Source organism: Paroedura picta, chromosome 2, assembly GCF_049243985.1.
Source record: "Paroedura picta isolate Pp20150507F chromosome 2, Ppicta_v3.0, whole genome shotgun sequence".
NCBI lineage: Eukaryota > Metazoa > Chordata > Lepidosauria > Squamata > Gekkonidae > Paroedura > Paroedura picta.
This window is the reverse complement of record NC_135370.1, coordinates 120,962,246-120,983,071: the sequence shown is the minus strand read 5'-3', so window position 1 is coordinate 120,983,071 and position 20,826 is coordinate 120,962,246. Positions and strand designations below refer to the sequence as shown.

At 41.4% G+C, this 20,826-nt stretch overlaps 1 protein-coding gene across 20 annotated transcripts in view; it reads right to left on the bottom strand.

The window, feature by feature from the left end:
* Window positions 1–20,826, bottom strand: part of TSPAN18 (tetraspanin 18) — a 243,203-nt gene that overhangs the window by 13,491 nt on the left and 208,886 nt on the right. For all 20 annotated transcript variants that reach the window (XM_077322256.1, XM_077322258.1, XM_077322255.1 and 17 more), the window contains 3 exons: window positions 16,661–16,744; window positions 14,380–14,574; window positions 12,997–13,071 (listed from right to left, as the gene is read on the bottom strand). In XM_077322256.1, coding sequence (XP_077178371.1) covers window positions 12,997–13,071; window positions 14,380–14,574; window positions 16,661–16,723 — 333 coding nt within the window. In that variant the 5' untranslated portion in view covers window positions 16,724–16,744. The remainder of the gene's footprint in view (window positions 1–12,996; window positions 13,072–14,379; window positions 14,575–16,660; window positions 16,745–20,826) is intronic.

Genomic DNA, 20,826 nt, shown 5'->3' with positions numbered 1-20,826 from the left:
ACTGTTGAGTTTTCCAAATTTGCTGACATATTGAGTGTAGCTCTTTTACTGCATCGTATTATTATTATTATTATTATTATTATTATTATTAGTAGTAGTAGTAGTAGTAGTAGTAGTAGTAGTAGTAGTATTTAATTTATTTCCTACCACTCCATAATAGGCTTGTGGCGGGTAACAACAGTCTTAAAACCCCATTAAAACCCCCCATTAAGATTTAAAAATTCCCAACATGGCAGAGAAAAAGAATCCTACACCCACCTCCTACCAACCAGAGGCGACAGAGAAAATGGAGAGGAGCCGTGTTCACTTTGAACCCCAGATTCTGAATAGTTCAACTGGAATGTTGCCACCTCCATTAGGTTTATTGTTGCTCAGACTTCCTAAGGCCCATTTGACTTCACATTCCAGGATGTCTGGCTCCAGGTCAGTAACTACCCCATCATGCTTATCAGGGATGTTAAGCTCGCTCTTGTATAGTTCTTCCATATAATTTTGCCACCTTTTTAAAATCTCTTTTGCTTCTGTTAGGTCCCTACCATTTTGGTCCTTTATCATACGCATCTTTGGATGAAACATTCTCTTCATATCTCCAATTTTCTTGAAGAGATCTCTAGTCCTCCCTATTCTATTGTTTTCTTCTATTTGTTTGCACTGTTCATTTAAGAAAGCATTCTTATCTCTTCTAGCTATTCTCTGGAATTCTGCATTCAGTTGGGTGTATCTACATCTACAGATATCCTTTTTAGGATACAGATACATCTACAGATATCCTTTTTAATCCAATGATGCATTTCGACAAATTACTGCCTGAAAGTAGATCCTCCTTGCTAAGAAGAGCTGGTATTTTATACCCTGCTTTTAATTATCTGAAGGAGTTTCAAAACAGCTTACAATTGTTTACCCTTTCTCACCACAACAGACAACCTGTGAGGCCCAAGGTCACCCAGTTGGCTGCATGTAGAAGAGATGTGGAGAATCAAATCTAGTTCATCAAAGTGGAGGCTCTTAACCACTCTACCTGGCTGGCTCTTGACAACTTCTCCTGTGAACCTTTGAAATTCTTGCATAAAATCTTGACTTTTTGTCAAATCCCAGATATGTACCAATAAATGTATGAGGGGTATGCTTAGAATCATAGAATCATAGAGTTGGAAGGGGCCATACAGGCCATCTAGTCCAACCCCCTGCTCAATGCAGGATCAGCCCAAAGCATCCTAAAGCTTCTTCTAGTTAATTTTGATAGAGGTGAATAAAATCCTAAAGAAGTTAATATTTCCATACATTTTATAATGCATGAATCCATGGATGACATTCTAACTCGATCATATTCAAAAAGGTGTAGAAGAAACATATGGGGAAGGCATGGAACTACAGCTTCAGAACTGTATTATGAGATTTTTATGCCTGACCTTCTCCCCACATTGTTTAAATAAGAGCAAAGATCCCCCACATGGCCATGAAAACCATATCGACTGTCATATCTTCATTTCACTGCCTCACCAGTTTTAAGGTCATCAGTGATTCTTTTACAAAGCACATGTACTATGCTGACATCTTAAACTATTATGAACTGCATCTTCAGGATCTATTTTGAATGACAGTTGCTAATAAAAAAGACTTGAGCTTATTGAAAATAAGTGAACATTATATATTAATTTAGGATTTATCCATATTTTCCTAGTTAAATGAACATATGTCAAAAGCTACACTGTAGAGGGCTGAGAAGGATGTTTTGAGTATCTGAAAATCCATATAACGTTATTAAATCTGTCAGAGCAGTGGACCAGTTCCCTCTTCATAACAGATCTAACCACTTCTGCTCACTGAAAAGGCAGGAAGGAGCTAGTTCCCCCTCCACACTGACGACTCCTGACCTACATGGCTGTTACTCCATGTGAGTCCCAAAATCCCAGGAAAATTTTTTTCCAGGGGCAGGAAATTCCTGCTGGGGGCGGAAGGGGGAGAGAGAGCTCTGGACAACTGTCAGCACATTCTGCTGATATATTGTGACAGAAGGTTTTATTATACAAATTTCACATGATGTCTAGCATTCATGTTAAGACAAAAAAATTAAAATCTGGCACAGATCATTATATGTCGGGAATAAATGCAGAGTAATAATACTGCTTAGCAATACTGGTTGTGTGAAAAACTTTTGCATGAAAAACAGCAGCCCAATATTTGCCTGTGGATTATCAACTAATGTTACAGTTGATAGTGATGATATTGCCCAAATCAGTAATTACCTGATTGACTTTTATGTATTTGTCCAGCTCATAAACAGCTGTATTATAAACAGATTATTATGGCCTTAATAAGATATCTTCCAATTTGGAAAATTTAATGAAATTCTGAGAATGCTTCCCTCTCCTGCTGTACCCTAAAATACCCCCAAATACTAGTCCTAGGCCCCTTATGCCTGCATTGGCGGCAGCAGCGCTTTGGGAAAAATCACCGATAACACTTGCTGCCGCCACCAGCACAGGGACCTCCCGGCCCAGGGCTACGGAAGGCCCGCGGTAAGCGACCGCGGGATCTTCCGTAGCTTCCTGGGTAAGCCGGGGCTGCGGTGGGCCGGCGCTGTGCATAATTGCCAGCACCAGGCCTTTCAGAGCACCCAGCCCCAACCCTACGGTGTCCCTGTAGTGACACTGCACACCCCTGCGGGCTCCGCAGACCCCCCGGAGCTGGCAGGGGTGACCCCTTGCCTCCACCTGGGCATGCAGAGTGGGCCTGGGCTGGGAGGCACTCCAGCTTACCTCCTGGCCCCGGTGTTCAGCACGCACGTGCGCACTACGCTGGGGCACCCCAGCATGCCCCGCCCCCGTGCATACACAGGGAATGGCAGCGCATCCTGCCCTGTCACAACGGCACGGCGGCAGTGCGCAGTAGCTGCCACCGTGCATAAAAGGCCTTTCCCTTTCCCTTGAGAAACAGCATTGGGAATTATTTAGGGCTACAAGATTAGAAGGGCAGAAATTTCTGTGGAAACCAGTGGCACAGGCTGAACATCTCTGTCTAAGAAGCAAAAATTTATTTGTTGCTTATGTTCTATATAGTTGTTGCCTGTCTTGCACATGTTAGACCTGCTCTTGTTTCTGAATGTGTCTGTTGAGGAGGTGGACTGAATTTCCAGAAGCAATTTTCTGTGTCTGTTCTGTGGCTGGTACTATATGCATGCATATGCCCTAGTATGATAAACCAGAAGGGACCTCTCAAAAAGCAGGTGAATTTTTCCTAAACAGGGGAAGTTCACTCACCACTAGGTGCCTCTATATAATAATAACCCATTCCCTTTAATTAGTATACATTATAATTTGTTCCATTAGTGCTTCCAAATTGCTCTTGGTCATGGCAGAAGCACAGAAGAATATTCACCATGAAGCTCACAGAACACCCTTTAGCCAATCACTGTCTCTCAGTCTAACCTGCCTCATAGGATAGATTCAAATGAGAAGCCATGTTGGTCTGAAGTAGCACAACAAAATCAGAGTCCAGTAGCACCTTTAAGACCAACAAAGATGTATTCTAGGTGTGAGCTTTTAAGTACAAGTCTAAGGAAGAGTGCTTTGCACTTGTAAGGTCACGCCTTCAATAAATCTTTGTTGGTCTTAAAGGTGCTACTGGACTCTGATTTTGTTCTGCCTCACAGGGCTGATACAAGAATAAAATGTCAGAGGTTAGGCAGCTCCATATGCTGCCCTAAGCTCATTTGAGGAATTGAATAAATATATCCATAAGTATTTTCATAAATGAAAAAGTGCAGCAGAAAATTTCCATTTCTATACTATGAATATAACCAAATGATGATAATAACACTATTAGTGTTCATTAACAAATACTTAGTAATTCTATGTTTGTTGGAAATACACAGGGGATTGATGTAATTTTTATACTCCTTGCATGGTAATCTCATTACTAAAATTAATGGGAATGTTTTGGACCTCACAAGGTTTCTGGAAAGCTGCTACAGCTGTACCTTAAAATAACTTCAATTTGAAAAGGCCACATTATCTTAAAATGTAAATGTTTGTTATTCAGACAGGCCAGGGATGCTCCCTTGGGAAATAAGCCAGCACCATCAGAGACTTCAGGGCTAGGAGGGGCCCCCACATTGTGTTTCCGTTCACTTCTTTTGCATAATTTAACCGCCTGGGCTCTCATCCTGTGGAGACAGCCGCCCAGACTTTTTATTGATGCTTGTCTGTTTCCCAAGTGCAGACTTTGAAACTAATATTACAGTTGGTAATGGTCCCAACTGGCTTCCTTTGACCACTTCTGGAACAAAAGAATCATTTGAATATAAAGTGAAACCTTTATTTTGACAGGCAGGATCCCAAAGGAAATGTTTGAGGTTTGTGTTTGTGATTTTTATGAGATTTGACCTAAAACAAAGCCCAGTGCTGGGCCTGTTCTGATTTGCCAGAAAAATAATCCGTTCCCTTTCATTAGTATACATTTGCAGTTTGCTCCAAATATCAGGACTTTGGGTTAAGAAGGGAAAGAGGGAGAGGCAACAAACTTTACAGCTTTCTTTCAGCCAGAGAAGAAATTAATAAAACAAAGCAGGCTGAAATGAGTCACTCTTGGCCAAGCACTGATTCTCTGCTTTATTAGAGGCTAGTGTTAGGGTAATGCAGGGTCACTCCATGCAGCAACCTCTATGCAGAAGTTACTCAGATCTGCAGATTTTACCTTCAGTTCATCATGGTTTCCTACCAAAGAACTGAGCTCTAACAAATATGCCTCCATCTATCCGTCTATCCGTCTATCCATCCATCCAGCCATGGAAACAGGGGGACCTGAGACTGAAGTGAGTTCAGCAGCACCAAAACTGAAATCAGAGATTCCAACGTCAAGCTAATTACATTATCACAGAAGAGAAAGTATAATCTCTTTTGATTGGACTAGAGAGTTGCAGACATTCAGACTGCCAGCCTTGTCCAGCAGTCATCCATCTTCTTTGTCCAGCCTTCTTATTGATACATACACAAGAAGGTTATACAACTCTGCCACTATACCTGGGACACAGCAATGACTAACCCAGGAGGCATGGCTTCCTTCATTTGCACAACACAGTACCAAATACAAATATGGCACTGCCACTGCTCTAACCCTCCTTACTCCTGGATCTGCAAACATCTCCAATTCTGTTCTCTTTTAAAAATAGCACAGTCTTGTTGGAGAGAAGTTAAACAAACATATTTCTTCTGTCTCAACATTCAGTACATTTTATCCAGACTCAGGTTGCCATAATCTAGTCCTGATTCTCTTTTCTCTTTGAAAGCCCCTGTGTTTGTAACATGGGCCTACCCTGCTGCTTTTTTAAAGCTGAGTTTGGGGGAAGCATTTTCTCCTCTACAGGTTCAGTCATCTGAAACAGTCTCTTTTGCCCAGTCTGCTCCAATGAATATTTGTCTCATTTCAAATCTCAGCAGAAAACATCTTCCTCGTTGCTGGCTCCTAATTTCTTCTTTCCCTTTTGCTATTAATTATTGAGCTCTAACTATATTATTTAACCCCATATAAGGCTTTGATCTTGTACAAGATCAAGCTGGGCTGCACAGAAGGCAGGCAGTAAAGTGTCTATCAATTACTTCTGTCTCAGAGGGAGACAGCTGACACAGAAGAGAGCATTAACCATAACACCACCTCGCAAGCCAAAAAGCTCTTAAGTGAATGCAAGAGAAGGACAGCATGGACCCAGAACAGTGCAGTCGTCAAAGTGCAGTGCAGTTGTATTTCTGCCACCTATCACGATACTCTTTTAACATTGTATTATTTCCGCAAGACTAATTATCTTCACCTTTCCAGCTCTACCACTGGAACTTGGTCTGGCTGCCACTTGCCTCAGTAACAATGGAGAAAAAATGTATTTAATTACTGACTCACAACTACTCTAAATATTTCTCCAAGGGCACATTTAATCCTAATTAATTCAGCAACAGTATATACATGATATTAATTCAAAGTAATTGTTTACATGACATGGGGATCCCAAGGCTACCAATTTAAGGACGAGAGTCTTCTCCCACAAAAAAATAGTTCACCTCCACCTTGATCAATCAGGCATTGTGCCCCAAGAAATCACCACTAGTTACAACCAATCACTGATCCAGCTCTCTGTTGGTACCTCCTATGCAATAATTCTACAAGATGGCCGTGGGGCACTTGACATGGTTCATTAGTTTGAGCTGAAAATGAAAAAGAGCCAAGGTCTATAAATGCCTTTAATGATTCAGAGGTTCTGTTCTTTGTGCTAAAATAAACTTCAGCCTTCCACTTAATCCTCACTTGAAACAACAAATTGAAAGAGTGCTAGTAGGTGGTATCTCAGCATATAAATGTTTCAGAGGGTTTAAATATATTAATTGGTAGACATTCAAATATGTACAAAGTCAGGCAGTTGCCTGGGTTGCATGTATTCCTCCCCTTGTCTTCTAGAGAACTGCACTATGGGTATGCAACCCCCCCCCCCCCAGTATTTGTTGAGCTCAGATATACTGAACCTGAAAAATATTGGTATTTCCCAACATTCCCACATCCCAATATTGGTAAGGTATTTGGTAAATATTCAGGAATTTCATTTTTTTCCCCAGCTCCATTATAATCAACGGTCCCCACAGGATACAATGGAGAATCGATCTGGGGGTATCTGGGGTTTGGGAGGGGAGCTGGTTTATGAAGAAGATTGAATTAGAAAGACCACTTCTATGAATGGAGGTGCCCCATCCTCCATTGTTTTCAATGAAGGGGAGAAGTAAGCATTTTAACTTTAAAGGTCCCTTTAAAATGTACATGTCTTTGGCAAGCCAGCACACCAGTGCAAGTGAGCTCTGAAAGCATTTAAAGGCCTCCCAGTCCCTATAAAGGCCTTTTCCAAGTTGAAAGTTCAGTCCAATGTCCTTTAAAGGGACAGTAAACCCTTTAAATGCACTTTAACTGTAAGTGTTTTAAAATATTTTCAGGATTTTTTGAACGCAGCCATCTTGGAAATCTAGCTGAAATAAAACCTAAAAAATACCAATAAGATATTGGGGAGGGGGCTTGGCTTGGATTAGCTGAATGCACACCCCTAAATTGCACTTAGAAATTAGCTTTTGCTGCCCATGAGATATAAATGCAGGAGTTGGATCTAGCCAGGTTTTTAATCATTTTAATCGAATTTCCTTCCTTACCACAGTCCCCATTCCACATAACTTTTGTTCACATCTCTCCCATGATCCCCAGCACAGCATTTTTGGTCAGTAAAAAGGACTGCTTCTTCACTGTTCACTAGCAAGAAAAACTGTAGGTATCCAAATATAGGTTTAGTTTGATTTGCTATCTTTTCATCCCAAAGGCCAAAATTGACTTGAGTCTGAGCAGATTCCACCTTCTGGATGGCCCTACTAATTACCCAAAAGGTGAGTAGGGTGGTGTCACTGGAAAATAGCTTCTTCTTAGATAGAAAAGCCTGAGTTGGTGATAGAGGAGATTTGTGTATGTGGGTGGTTTCTGTGTTCTATGTGTGGGGTCTTCCTACTCGTGCTGTCTTTAAGGTATTTAAAACAACAACAATGAGCAGTATTGACCAGAACACAGCAGACCCCTATGAAATGGTAACTATTTATACAGCAAAAGCTGTTGCCACCAAGACGCAATTGCTGTCTCTTCCTCTCTGTTATTTGGAGTTTCGTATCTAGGCTGTTTACAAAGCACGGTTTAGTTCAGTTTTGAAGAACATCAATTGAAAAGGAGGCCATTCTAACCTTTGCACAGATATATGGCTTTTTGCCAATGATAGTCTGAATCTTTCCCCTCTCTTTATTTTAAAGTCCTTCTTTAAAAGGTACAGTATAAATTAAACTCATGTTAAATTCTTGTTAAGGCTTGTTCCATCATTAATTTCTTCGACAAAAGACACACACTGGAATTAGGACTGTTAAACCATTAAAGGGCTGTTAAAATTGATTGCTCATCATTTGACAGATTCATTAACCATTAACCATTAACCAATTAACCAACAAATATTACTGTATCAGGTGGCATTTTGAGGATGTACAATGGAAATAAGTGTTTTCCCCCTTCATCTAGGCAAAGCACATGCTGTCTAAGAAAACATAAACACTTTGGATAAAGGAATGCATGTTGTTTGTTCCATCTTTTTCAAATATGGTGAAATTACAACCAGATTAAATAATGTCTTTAGTTTCAACCTACATTAAAAGAATTAACTGATTAATTAACATGATTCAGCAACTACCTGAGCAGAAATTTAACACATATTAAGTTGCAGTTAACTAATGGCTTTATGATGTCAATTAATTGATTAGGTGCTTTCAACTCAAATTATTTGTCATCATATGGATAATTAATTTTCTTCTAGCAGTACCTTCACAATCTGATACCAATGACAGTGGTGCATGCCCTGGCTAAATTTATCCTCCATTGGGCTACTCTTAAGAAGTATACAGAACTTCAACTGTGCACAGAACAGAATACTGTGGCTAGAATGTTGACTGGAGTGGATCATAGGGACCATATCTCTCTAGTCTTGGCCGATGTATACTGGGTTCTAGTACTAAGCCCTGTGATACCCCACGGCTTTCCCACTGTAAAAACTGCCCATTTACACTTATTCTAATCCATCTTGAAATACAAATGCAACTCATAAAACTCTTGGTTTGAAAAAAAATGTTTTATTACCAATAGACTTCTATAATGTTAGCTACCAAAATTCATATTTATTTCACTCAAAATATTAATTGGTCCAGATAAAAATAGTCAAATGTATTGGAAACTGATCCTCAAATTCTTCTCTTGCATGTGATGTAAAATGACCCTGAATAAAGCAATATTTAGGCTGTTTTCTAGGCCTTTGTGCAAAAATATGTTTCATTAAGGTATCTTAAAAAGAAAACTGGAATTTTTTCCCCCAATATAGTCCCAATTATATGACTGGTTCTCAGCAATTCAAAAGCAAAAGTAAGAAAATGTTCCCATTGCAACCTGTTGTTACCATTCTGATCTTACTATGCTAAGCATTAATAATTAACATTATTCTGCATGTTAATTTATTTTGACACTTTGTCTTTAGGTATGAACTGATTGCTTCCATTCCAATGTATTGTATCTGAGGAAGTGTGCATGCACATGAAAGCTCATAACTTGAATAAAACTTTGTTGGTCTTAAAAGTGCCACTGGATTCTAAATTTGTTCTGCTGCTTCAGACCAACACAGCTACCCACTTGGATGTACCTATACAGGGTTATTGTAAGGAATCCCTCCATGAAGTATGTGAAACACGTTAAACATTTTAGAAAAATGTTGCATTACAGCTTAATAACAATATTATGGGCATTAATGTGAATATAGTATAAGAACATATGGATATAAGAACAGCCTTGCTTAATCAATGAATAATTTAATCCTAAAAACACGTTCCTGGGGATAAACTCCGTTGTGGATAAAGTAGGACCTGGTTATGGTAGTACCGTGAAGTTTCATTTTGTCCACCATTAATTTTCTAAATGTGGCCAACATAATGCCTCTAGGAAGCTTACACTGAAATGAACCCACAACAAAATATATGGTAGATATTCTTAAGTGTTTGCAAGAGCATCTTTATAGTTAATCAGTGACTCTGTTAAATATTACTAAATTAAAAGCAGACCTTCTGTTTGCACAGCGCTGGTTTACCCAGTGCCAGAATTCCAGACCACAGGCTTTCTCGAGGTTCTATTCCTTCTTTTTCTGCCATCCTTTATTTATTTTTTAGATTTCATACAGAAATGCTCAGTTGCAGAAAACTGTGGATACAGATTTATGGAAGAATTGCCAAAATAAATGCAAAGCAAAATGCAAAACCAGACTAAATAAAATAGAAGGAAACTCAGAAATGACACAACGGGCAATGGAGGAAGGCATGAGACTCTATGCAAAGACACATTAGTTGATGTGATAGTGAAACAAGTTACAGCTAATCTGCAGTAATGGGTTTCTTCTTTCTTGGTTCTCTGGCACAGACAAAAGACTGAAACTGAAACACCCTCAATGCTTTAACAGGTAACTCTATGGATTGAATCAGAATGAAGTGCCCATTGCTAACAACAATTTCCTAATAAAAATATTAAGAATAACATAATTATTAGTCATACACTTTAAACACACAGTAATTGACTTGTACTGAAACCCTGAACAGAACTTTAGCCTTCTAATTTCACTAACCTCAATGCACTTAGAAGGGTGTAACTCTGCTTAGGACTTTAGAGGCATTTATGAGCTACCCATGTATCCTTAGAATCATCTTTTCCCTCTTAATAAAACAGTAAGGGTGTTGGGGTGAGCTCAGTCCGTGACAAGCGGAGGGGCCAATTGGAAGGCACTTCGCACCTTCCTATTGGCCCCTTACCAGGACAGACCAGAATTCCAGCCAGTCAGGGGCAATCTGGAGAAATGGCTGTCAGTCTGCTCCTGACCACCAACGGGAGAGGAGGTCAGAAGGGCTGCCAGGGGGATGAGAACAGAGGCTTGGACAGGCTGTGCCAGCCCTTTTCGCCCCAAGGCTGTCCTAACTTTCAGACACCTTAGGCCTGCTGGGTCACTGCGGCCCATTCCCAGTTCTCTCAGACCTCTCACAGCCCCACATACCTCACAGGTTGACTATTGTGGGGAGACGAATGGAAAAGGTGTTTGTAAACTGCTTTGAGACTCCTTTGGGTAGTAAACAACAGGGTACAAAAATCTGTTCTTCTTCTACAGAGCAACCATGAAAGAACCATGTGGGCACATAACATTTTATCAACAGTGAAAAAAATGGATAAGAAGGAACAGGGTGGACACCTGTGTACTGTGACTACCCCATGTGTATTACGGCAGGGGGACATTTTGGTGTCTGTGGCCTAATTCCCACAGGAACGGAAATGACGCAGAACTGGGGGAAATTGTTTGCCATGTAATCTTCCCCCTAAGAAGAGTCTCCAGTCTGATTTTCCCTTCACATATCTGAAGACATGGCTCTGGAAAGCTCATCTGTAACCACTATGCCACAATTCCCAAAGGTCAGTCCTCTCCCACACTCAATGAACATTCCAAACCACAGGCTCTTGACACTCATCTCTCCACACCCATGCCCTCATTTGCCACTACGCCATCGCAACCTCCCACACAACACACACATTCAACCCCATGCCCTTACAGACTGGACAACTCTTCCTCTTCCCACTGCCAAGCTCTAGTGCCTGTTGTATTCTTGGATACAACGGGTTTGTCCCTAGTAGAATCATAAAGTTAGAAGAGACTACCAGGGTCACCTAGTCCAACTCCTTGCACAATGAAAGAACTCACAACTACCTGTCTATCCTTGATGACCCCAATTTCATGCCCAAGTGATCCTTCCACCAAGAATCTGCAGAATCCTGCCTGGCCTGGAGGAAATTCACCTACCACCCCACAGCGGCAATTAGCAATTCCCTAGGTATGCAAGGAAGGCCCGCAAGAGACAAACATTGGCATACACCTTCCTGCCCACCCACTCACAATCTGCCTAAGTTTATAAAATCAGCATTTCTATCCGATGACTTACTAGTCTCTGCTTAAAAACTTCCGAAGAAGGAGAATGTACCACCTCCCGAGGAAGCCTATTCCACTGAGGAACCACTCTAACTGTCAGGAACCTCTTCCGGATGTTTAGCTGAAAATTCTTTTCAATTAATTTCAATCTATTGGTTCTGGCCCGACCCCCTGGGGAAACAGAAAACAATTCTGCTTCATCTTCTATATGACAGCCCTTCAAATATTTGAAGATGGTTACCATATAACATCTTAGTCGTCTTCTCTCCAGGCTAAACATACCTAGCTCCCTCAACCTTTCCTCATATGGTCTCCAAACCCTTCACTATCTTTGTAGTCCTCATAAGGACATGCTCCAGTTTCTCTACATCTTTCTTCAGTTGTAGTGCCCAACTTGCATGTCTTAATGTTCAAGAAAAGCAGATGCTACTGGCAGAATGAAACAGACTGATCTTGCTGCATTAAATGTTTCTATGTTGTTACAATTTGGTTATTAATGGTGATTTAGACACACTTCTCATTTTCAGCTTCCTACTCCCTCCATTGCTGTTATAAATTTCTGGACTTGACTACCAACAAACAAAAGTGGTTAAGTTATACTGTGGAAACTAGGGAATCCTCGGAGAAGCACTGCCAGTTTCTGTTTTTCTCCTAGGAACTTCCCCTTGCATCTGCCCCTTTAAAAAGCCCTGCTAAGAGGTATCCCATTATCTTTTAAGTGTTTTATTCTTTCAATGAATGTGAACCATCCTGAAAAGTATCAAAGAGGAACATCCTGTTCCTCAGAGAAATGTAGGTATCCTCTTGGAATCTGCAACATTTTTTGTCCAAAACATGCTGTTGTATCTGAATTTATTTCACTTGACAGCACTCATCTGGAATGCTGAGAATGTATACCCATCAAGTTAGATATACATTATAGATTCTTTATATTGGCTTTTGGAATAGTTGTGTTTCCTTGCACACATAGTGCGTTCACCTGCTGCGTCTGCCATTCAAATGATTTTCTTGTACTGTGTTGTTTAAAGTGATGTTTCCTCCTACCATTTTTATTCTAAGTTGTATGTTTCTTCAAGAATGTCTTTTGAGAACCATGCTGGATTCTATTTCTTTTGTGGAAAGGTGTACAAATATTCTAAATACATTAATATCTCAAACCATTATTACGTTATCTTGATCTATGAAACCACAACTAATGTAATTTGAATGAGGATGAAAATTGCTGGGAGTCACGTTATCTCTTCCATACATAAACAATCTACTTGACACAACCTGGATTCATTTACATTCAGAGAGCTGCTACAAATTTCTCAGGCTAAGAGTAATAGAGGAATGGTTTGGTGAGATCCTGAACAAATGTCTGTTCAGTGGCCATACAAACCACTAATTTAAAGTCCACCTGAACCACAATCCATAGGATGCTAGAGAGTTATAATACTTACATTTTCCCTAAAGATAAAAGCCAGGATCGCAGCTGAGAGTTCTGCCAGGAAGATTAGCAAAATAAACATAAAGAACTGAAAGAGAAGAAGGAAAAGGCAGACAAATAATTGAGTGTCTATAGCAGCCTTTCTCAACTTTTTCACCGTTTTGAATCCCCTGAAACATTCCTCAGGCTTTGAGAAAACCTAGAAATGTGCAGAATGTACAATTGTGCAAAATTTATTGGAACACCTAGCCGTTTACATGCCCACCTGAGGGCCCTCCGCTCCCCACCTCTTCCAGGCTCATCATTGGCCATTTTGAGAGGGGGAAGCTCAGGTCACCAAGGTAGCATGGCTGGCATTTTATCACCTCTGCCAAGCCAAACTGCTAGCACTCTACTTGGCCCTGGAACACATAGCCACAGTGATCCATATGAAAGTAACCCCTATGCTCTATGCAGGCCTGCCAATTATGCACGGGAGAGAAAAGCCAGGCTGGTGCTCACATGGCAGCATGGCAAATCCCGACTGACTCACAACGTTGCCATTGGCCCAGCCCATTCCCAGACATTACCTGCTTTAGGGCCATTGATGCCCTACATTAAGGTCACCATAGCCAGCCATGCTGTGCCAGGCCCACGCATACAGGGAAGAGCTAGGCCTTCAGTGTACCAGCAGGGACGCAAAATGCTCTGTTTGGCTCCACAGCAATTTACCGCATTGCGGATCTGGACGGGGCATTTTTTTCACTCCCACAATAATGAGATATTATTGTGATGCTACCCCACCTTTGTGAAGCGACCCCCTCCCCCCGGGGCAAAACACAGTAGAACCTTTCTGCCCCAGCTTCATGTACACATACACAAAAAATGCATAATCATTTTCATATACACGCACAATGAGGTCTGTGTCCTTAGCTAACACCAACATTTAGCTAACATCAACATTTAGGTAAGTTTTGTTTTATATTGGAGAAGGGATACACATTATATCTTTTGTGACTGTCCTCAGATCTAACACATATTTTTCCTATTATTTGTTATCCTTCTTGGGTGTTCTATTGTTTACTTGATTGTCCAAAATATAATCTCAAAGAGGTTTCCATCAATGGTTCTCAGTCAACATTTCATGCTTAATAGTAGCTGTTGCTGGATAAAGGTAACTGAAATGTTTATTTCTAGGTCACTTAGAACATTTACCTCTAAGCAATGACTAAAGGTAGCTTATACAGCTTGCATACAGATCAGAATGTTTTAAACTAGGCAGAAATGCTTTATAGTCAATAAAGTAATGGGACAAGATACATGATTTTCTGCACCAATGTCATCTAAGCACCTATCTTAGTCATGCAGTCCACCCCCCCAAAAAAAAGAGAGGGGGGGGAAGAGCAGTAATGCTTACAAAGAGGAGCAGGCATTTGTTCTCACGAATGGCTCCACAGCACCCAAGGAAACCCAGCAGGAAGAGCATTGCTCCCATGGCCAGCATGATGTATGCCCCAGTGAACAGCAGAGGATTAGTAGCCACTATCTCTCGAAATCCAGTGGGATCCACTATGACCCAGATTCCAACTCCCAGTAGACATGTGCCACCCAGCTGCCATGAAGAAAAAAGGCAAAGAAAAGTCAGAAGCAAAACATCTTCTATAAAGATAACCAGCCCCCCCCCCCCATCATTGATAGGCAATGGGAGGATAGGGTTGCCTAGTCCAAACTGGGAAGCTCTTGGAAATTTGCAGGTGGAGCCTGGCGAGGATAGGGATCTCAGTGGGGTAGAATGCCAGAGTTCACCCTGCAAAGAAACCATTTTCTTCAGGCATTTGTAATCTGTGGATATCTGTAATTCCAGAGCATTCCCTGGTCCCACCTCGGCTGAATCTGCATGGAGCTTTTATTCCAATCCCAGGTTGATTCAGTCCCTGCAGTCTACACTGAATGCAATTTCCATTTTGATTTGGGGTTATTTAAATTTTTAATCTGCAACAAGCATGATTGATCTGGAGTGACCCCCGCGATATCCTGGGGTGGATATAACCGTCGATATTTGAAAAATCGGTATGAGTAAGTGTGCAGCTGTCTGCTTTCCCCGAAATAACTTGCCGCCAAGCCTCCAACGTTGTAGAAAAGCCCTGATTAGCCAGGGCATCAGTTCCTGGTTCCCTGGTTGCAGGGCTTCTCTTAAAGGGGAAGCCCTAACTTCTCTTAGCAGAAGCTCCAGACACCCTAACTTCTCTCGGCAGGTATTTTTCTCTTGGATTTATTCCCTCTCCTCTGCTGTCTCCAATCCTCTCCCTTCAAGAAAAGAAAGAAAGAGGCTCCTGCTGCACTTGGCTCCTCCCCTTCTGAGCTTCCCGAATCATGTGCAGAACACTTTCTGTTTCAATAGGGAGGGAGGATAGAGGAAGATCAGAGTTCAAATTGATCTGAATTCAGCAGGATCCACAATGGAATAAACAAAGTAAGTGCAGAATCAGCCCTAGAGGCTGCCACCCTTATTTCTTTTCTAGGCTCCGCCATTTCCAGCTGTAAATCATAGTCTGATCTAAATACTGCATTATGGGGATAGCTCTCTGCAGTAATTAGATCTGACTTTCCCCTTTTATGCTTCATTATTGGATCTATTTATAGAAGAAAGCATCCATTCTTTCACACTAGTTCAATTATACTAGTGATTACTCTTCCTGTTTATTGAATCAACCTTCCTCTTTGACTGTTGTAAACCTAATCCACTAGTTTACAGGTCAGGAAGACCTGGAACAATCTAGGAAAACATTACTAGAAAGGGAGCAAGATCACAGCCTTAAGACACAAAGCTTCATCATCTCAAAGCTTCTTTTTTTGGCCTGTGTAAAGAGGACTCTAGGTGGGTTGCTGGATGACCTTTAATTTTACAAGGGATTCCTTGTCCTAACATTGCTCAACCTCCAGAGCATAATGAACACTCCTTTGGTAAAAATGGTTCAGCTGAACTTAATAGAACAATAAAAGAGTTTCTCAAAAGATGCTTCCAAACTGTGGTTCTTCAGTTATTAAAGTACCATTACAGGGAAACTAGCAGAATAGAGTATGCATTTTCTAGCATGTGGCCTTGGACATCACAGGCAACTAGCATGGCACTACTGATGCTGGGATCTCCAGGCTAATAGTTATTTGGTCTAATAGTGATCAGCCCAGTGACTGATATACTCTCACCTAGCCTGCTGATTTATCATGCATATGGTTGTGGACAAAAAGAGGACAAAAAGAAGCTTTCTTTCTTTTCGTTTTTATTGCTTTCAAGTCACAGCTGACTTGTGACAACTCTGGAGGGGTTTCAAAGCAAGAGGTGGTTTGCCATTGCCTACCTCCATGTCATGATATTCCTTGGTGATCTCCCATCTAAAAATTAACCAGCGCAGAACCTGCTTAGCTTCTGATATCTGACAAAATCAGGATATGCTAGATTTTTCAGGTCAGGGCACTAAGACCCTAGAATTCTAAGTATTCAAGGGTATGTTCCTAGGTCTTATTCAGTGATATGGATTTCACTTGTATCACTAGTAATCACCTTCCAACAGATGTACCAAACATTTCAGAGACTGTACATGGACCTTACGGGCTATTCTGTTTGCTGCTCTCCCAAAATACAGCTGATTCTGATAATTCAGAGAACAGCTATGTGATAAAAACTACAGGATACTTACAAATATGAAGAAATTAAAGACAAACATCAGGTACTTCATGCAGCTCAAACAATCTCCTTCCATGACTGTGCAATCAGGTTAATCCTGTAAAACAACAGCAACCTATTAGCACACCCTCCTTTTATCATTGTAGCCTTCCACTTTCTTCCTTTACAGACCCTGTGGAATTCAGACAGGAAAAGCAAATTTCATACCTAAATGAAGCAGCATAACATAGAGTAATAGGCAATGATGGCTAGATGGTTTTCTCACTGGTATGCCCAGCCCAGAATTAAGGATGAGGAAAAGCTAATTCACCCACCATCTTGTTAAGAATGGAATGTCATTCTTTGACGAGTTAATCATTTACCTAACAAATTAGGCACTACTGTCACCTGGATTTACAGCATAGGCAACTGGAACTACCCCAAAGGGATACAGATAAACTGCCTTATGAGCCCTGTGGTTAGGAGAAACCCTTCACCAGACCATTATTTCCTTAGATTCTTATGACTGAAGTCCTTCATGTTAGATAAGTTATGCTCCTAGTCAGAAGAAAGAGGTGCTGGAAAAAAGATGTAAAACAATTACCAAGCTGAAAACTTGGGTCCATCGTGCCATTTCTGTAAGGAGGGCAAGATGATATGGGACAAATTGTGCACCCAGTTCCAGCTGCCTGGAAGCGGTGACAGAATGGCTTAAGCAAAGTCGTCTGAAGCTCGACCCTTCAAAGATGGAGGTCCTGTGGTTGGGCAGGAAAGGTCCAAGCAAGGAAGCGCGCCTTCCCAATCTGGATGGAGTGCAGCTAACAGTGGCCCACTCCTCCAGGAACCTGGGAGTGATACTTGATGCCTCCCTCTCAACGAAGGCTCAGATCATGACGATAGCACGGCTGGCATTTTACCACCTCTGCCAAGCCAAACTACTAGTGCCCTACTTGGCCCCGGAACACCTAGCCACAGTGATCCATGCAACGGTCACCTTTAGGCTGGACTTCTGTAACTCGCTCTAAGCTGGCCTGCCCTTATCCTTGATCAGGAAACTGCAATTAGTCCAGAACGCAGCTGCCAGGGTCCTCACAGCAACACCTCAGAGGTCCCACATCCAGCCCATCCTCCAGCAGCTGCACTGGCTTCCAATTGAATTCCAGATCAGGCTTAAGGTTTTGGTTATCACCTTCAAGGCCATACGCAGTCTGGGCCCAGTATCCCTGAGGGATTGCCCCTCCACCTACACCCCTCAAAGAGCCTTGCCCTCTACCTCTTCCAACCTCCTGGTGGTCCCTGGCCCCAAGGAAGCCCGCTTGACCTCAACCAGGGCCAGAGCCTTTTCCATTCTGGCCCCCGTCTGGTGGAATATGCTCCCAGAGGAGATCATGGCCCTGATAGAACTAAAGCAGTTCCACAGGGCCTGCAAAAGGAAGCTCCTCCACAAGGCATTTGGTTGAGGTCAACCTATCCATCGCTTCCAATTGGCCCCCAAGTCTTCCCCTCCTACCATGACTGTTAACAAATCCACCAACCCCTGGGTCTCAGTACAAGTTGAGCTAAGGCTCTTGCAGTTTCACCTTCCTTTAATGTTATTGTTGTTATTGTTATTATGTTAATGTTATTGTTGTTGTTACCACCTCAATGTTGCCTGAATTATGTTACCTGTACTATTTTGTTGTTTCATGTAAACCACCCTGAGCCTTCGGGGAGGGCAGAATATAAATACAATATAAATAAATAAATAAATACAAGAAAATTATGAAGGAAAAAGTTAACCACAAGTCTTGCAAAGATGCTGTTTTGTACCCTAGAATCTAGATATACCTCAGTGAAAAGGTTCAGTATGTAATAAGGCTGCAAAATATAAAACGGCTTCACAAACCTAGTTGGATAAATTATTGGGATGTGTGGTCTTTCCTACTTTATAATGAAAGAAGAATCCTATTATGTAATTTCTGTGTTGCTTAATATGATGTTAATACTTATGCTATGCCCCTGTTCTTTCTTGTGGCTATCAGTTTTTCAATATTTTAACGCATTAAATATAGAATACCCCATCTTGTTGATTGTACTAACTCACTATGTGTAATCTGTCGAGTCCATGTAGAAATTAAGGGAAATAATAAATGGCTTGCTGTGAGCTCTAAAAGATTTTCCTATTGAACTGGTGCTTCTGTCCATGCCCTAGTTACACTCTAGAATTCAGAAATGCCCCAGATTGTTGGCACCTTGGCTCATAGGTGCCCTCTCTCAAGAGTCAGGATCTTGGTAGCCCCTTTGTTTACTGGTAGGCTACTTGCAATGAAAAGGCAAGGAAGATAGCTAGAGAGACCAGAGAAGACTCATGACAAACCCAATAAGATGTGAATGAAAGCTCATTTTAAATAGTCCTCTATGGCAGCAAACAATGTTACCATTGTGTCTGCACAGTGCAGCAAAGCTGTGCTGCGCCAGGTGGCCAAAGGTCTGTTAGTATCTGGCCTGCAGGATGAGAGATATTTCTTGGGTGGCCTGTTGTGATCACTTTTCTCAGCACTTTGCAGATAAAATCTCTTGCATCCATTTCACTGTAGACTCTATATTAGCAGCGATATGGTCAGATGGTGCCAGGGTGCTGATTTGTCCAGCTGTTTGGGATACTTTTCAGTTTATTGAGGAATTGGACATGATCCCTCGAAGTCTGAGGCCTTCTACCTGCTTGAAGACCTTTGCCCTTCCTGGCTACTTAAATCTGTGGAGGGGGCTGGCTGACTAGGTTTGATAGTTATTTATTTGATTTGATTAATTGGATTTGTGGGCCACCCCTCTCTTACAAAAGTCTTGGGGTGGCTGACAACACACAGAAAATCCATACATATGTATTTAAAACAGTAAAACTGTAAATAAGTAAGAAAAAGCGAATGGGACTTCCCCTGGCAGCAATTGCCGCTGCGAGGAAGCCCTGTGACGCAAAAAGGCACCGGGTGGATTGGGACTACAAGTCTGCCGCGGAGCATTGGAGCGGCGATTTGCCTTCCTCCCTGCCTCCTCTGTTGTAAGGGGGCGGGGCAGGAGGCGCATGGCTCTTTCCCTCACACCCTCAAAAAATGTAGAAGTCCAGTTATTGGTTATTGGGTTATTGTTGTGTTGCATAAACACAAGATGGTGGTATCTTACCCCATGCTGACCAATGCTGTAATAATAAAAGATTGTGGCCAGTTTTATGTCAAAAAATAAATACTTTTGGAGCTCATGTTATTTGTGGAGTGGGAGGTATTCCCCTGCAAAGCAATTAATTTCTATTAAAAAGAAGAAGAAGTTGCCCGAGTCTTGAAACATTCTATCCTGAACCATAAGGAATAAAGAATAAGGCAGGGCTCACTAAATGTATATGCATATATCATTTTGTCGTATTAAGGAAGGAAGCAAAACTTAGGCCTAGGCATTCCACACATGAGCACGCACACCCTGGTATTGCCTCACCACTCATGGCCAGGTGGAACGGACTGGCAACCCTAATTTCAGCAGATGTTTTCAGGTTGATCGTATACTGTTTTTAGTTATCATTGTTTATGATCACTAAATCTGTTTTACCATTGTTGGTGTATTGATTATTTGTACAGAAGCACCTCTGAGCTTTGTTTAAATAAATAAATGCATGTGTTCATTTTTGCAGGAGTGTTCACTTACATTCTTTACTTCTCAATCTAACTCCAAAATTATGCATTCGGATACAACAGAAAAATGCATTTATCATGGTGAAAGCAAAAATAAAAATGGTCCATGTAGGGTTTGCAAAGCAATTTCTACAAATTCAGTGATAAATCCTTTCCTTTCAGTCTCTTTGTTTTTCCTAATCCAAAGAATTTAGGACTGCTGTACATTGACACAATGGCTCTTTCCTGTGTGACCATGGTAACTGATCTGCTTCAGCTATGGTCTTTGATGAAGCCCTTGGCAGGCAGAAGTGCTCCCTTTGACGGTGGAAGCCTGTTGGTGGTGGGTGGAGTGTGCCTCAGGTGACAGCCCAGTTCTAGAGAACATTCTGTTGTCTGCATAGCATTTAACAAGTCTGAAAATGAGATCTGACTTTTTTATTGAGAACTGGGGTGAGGAAGAGATGAAGCAGATAGGTGAATACAGCACAGCCTGTGCCCACAAACACAAGCACCTATTTTCCAGAAGAGTTTATGTTTTCTGGGAATAAAGTGGCAGAAA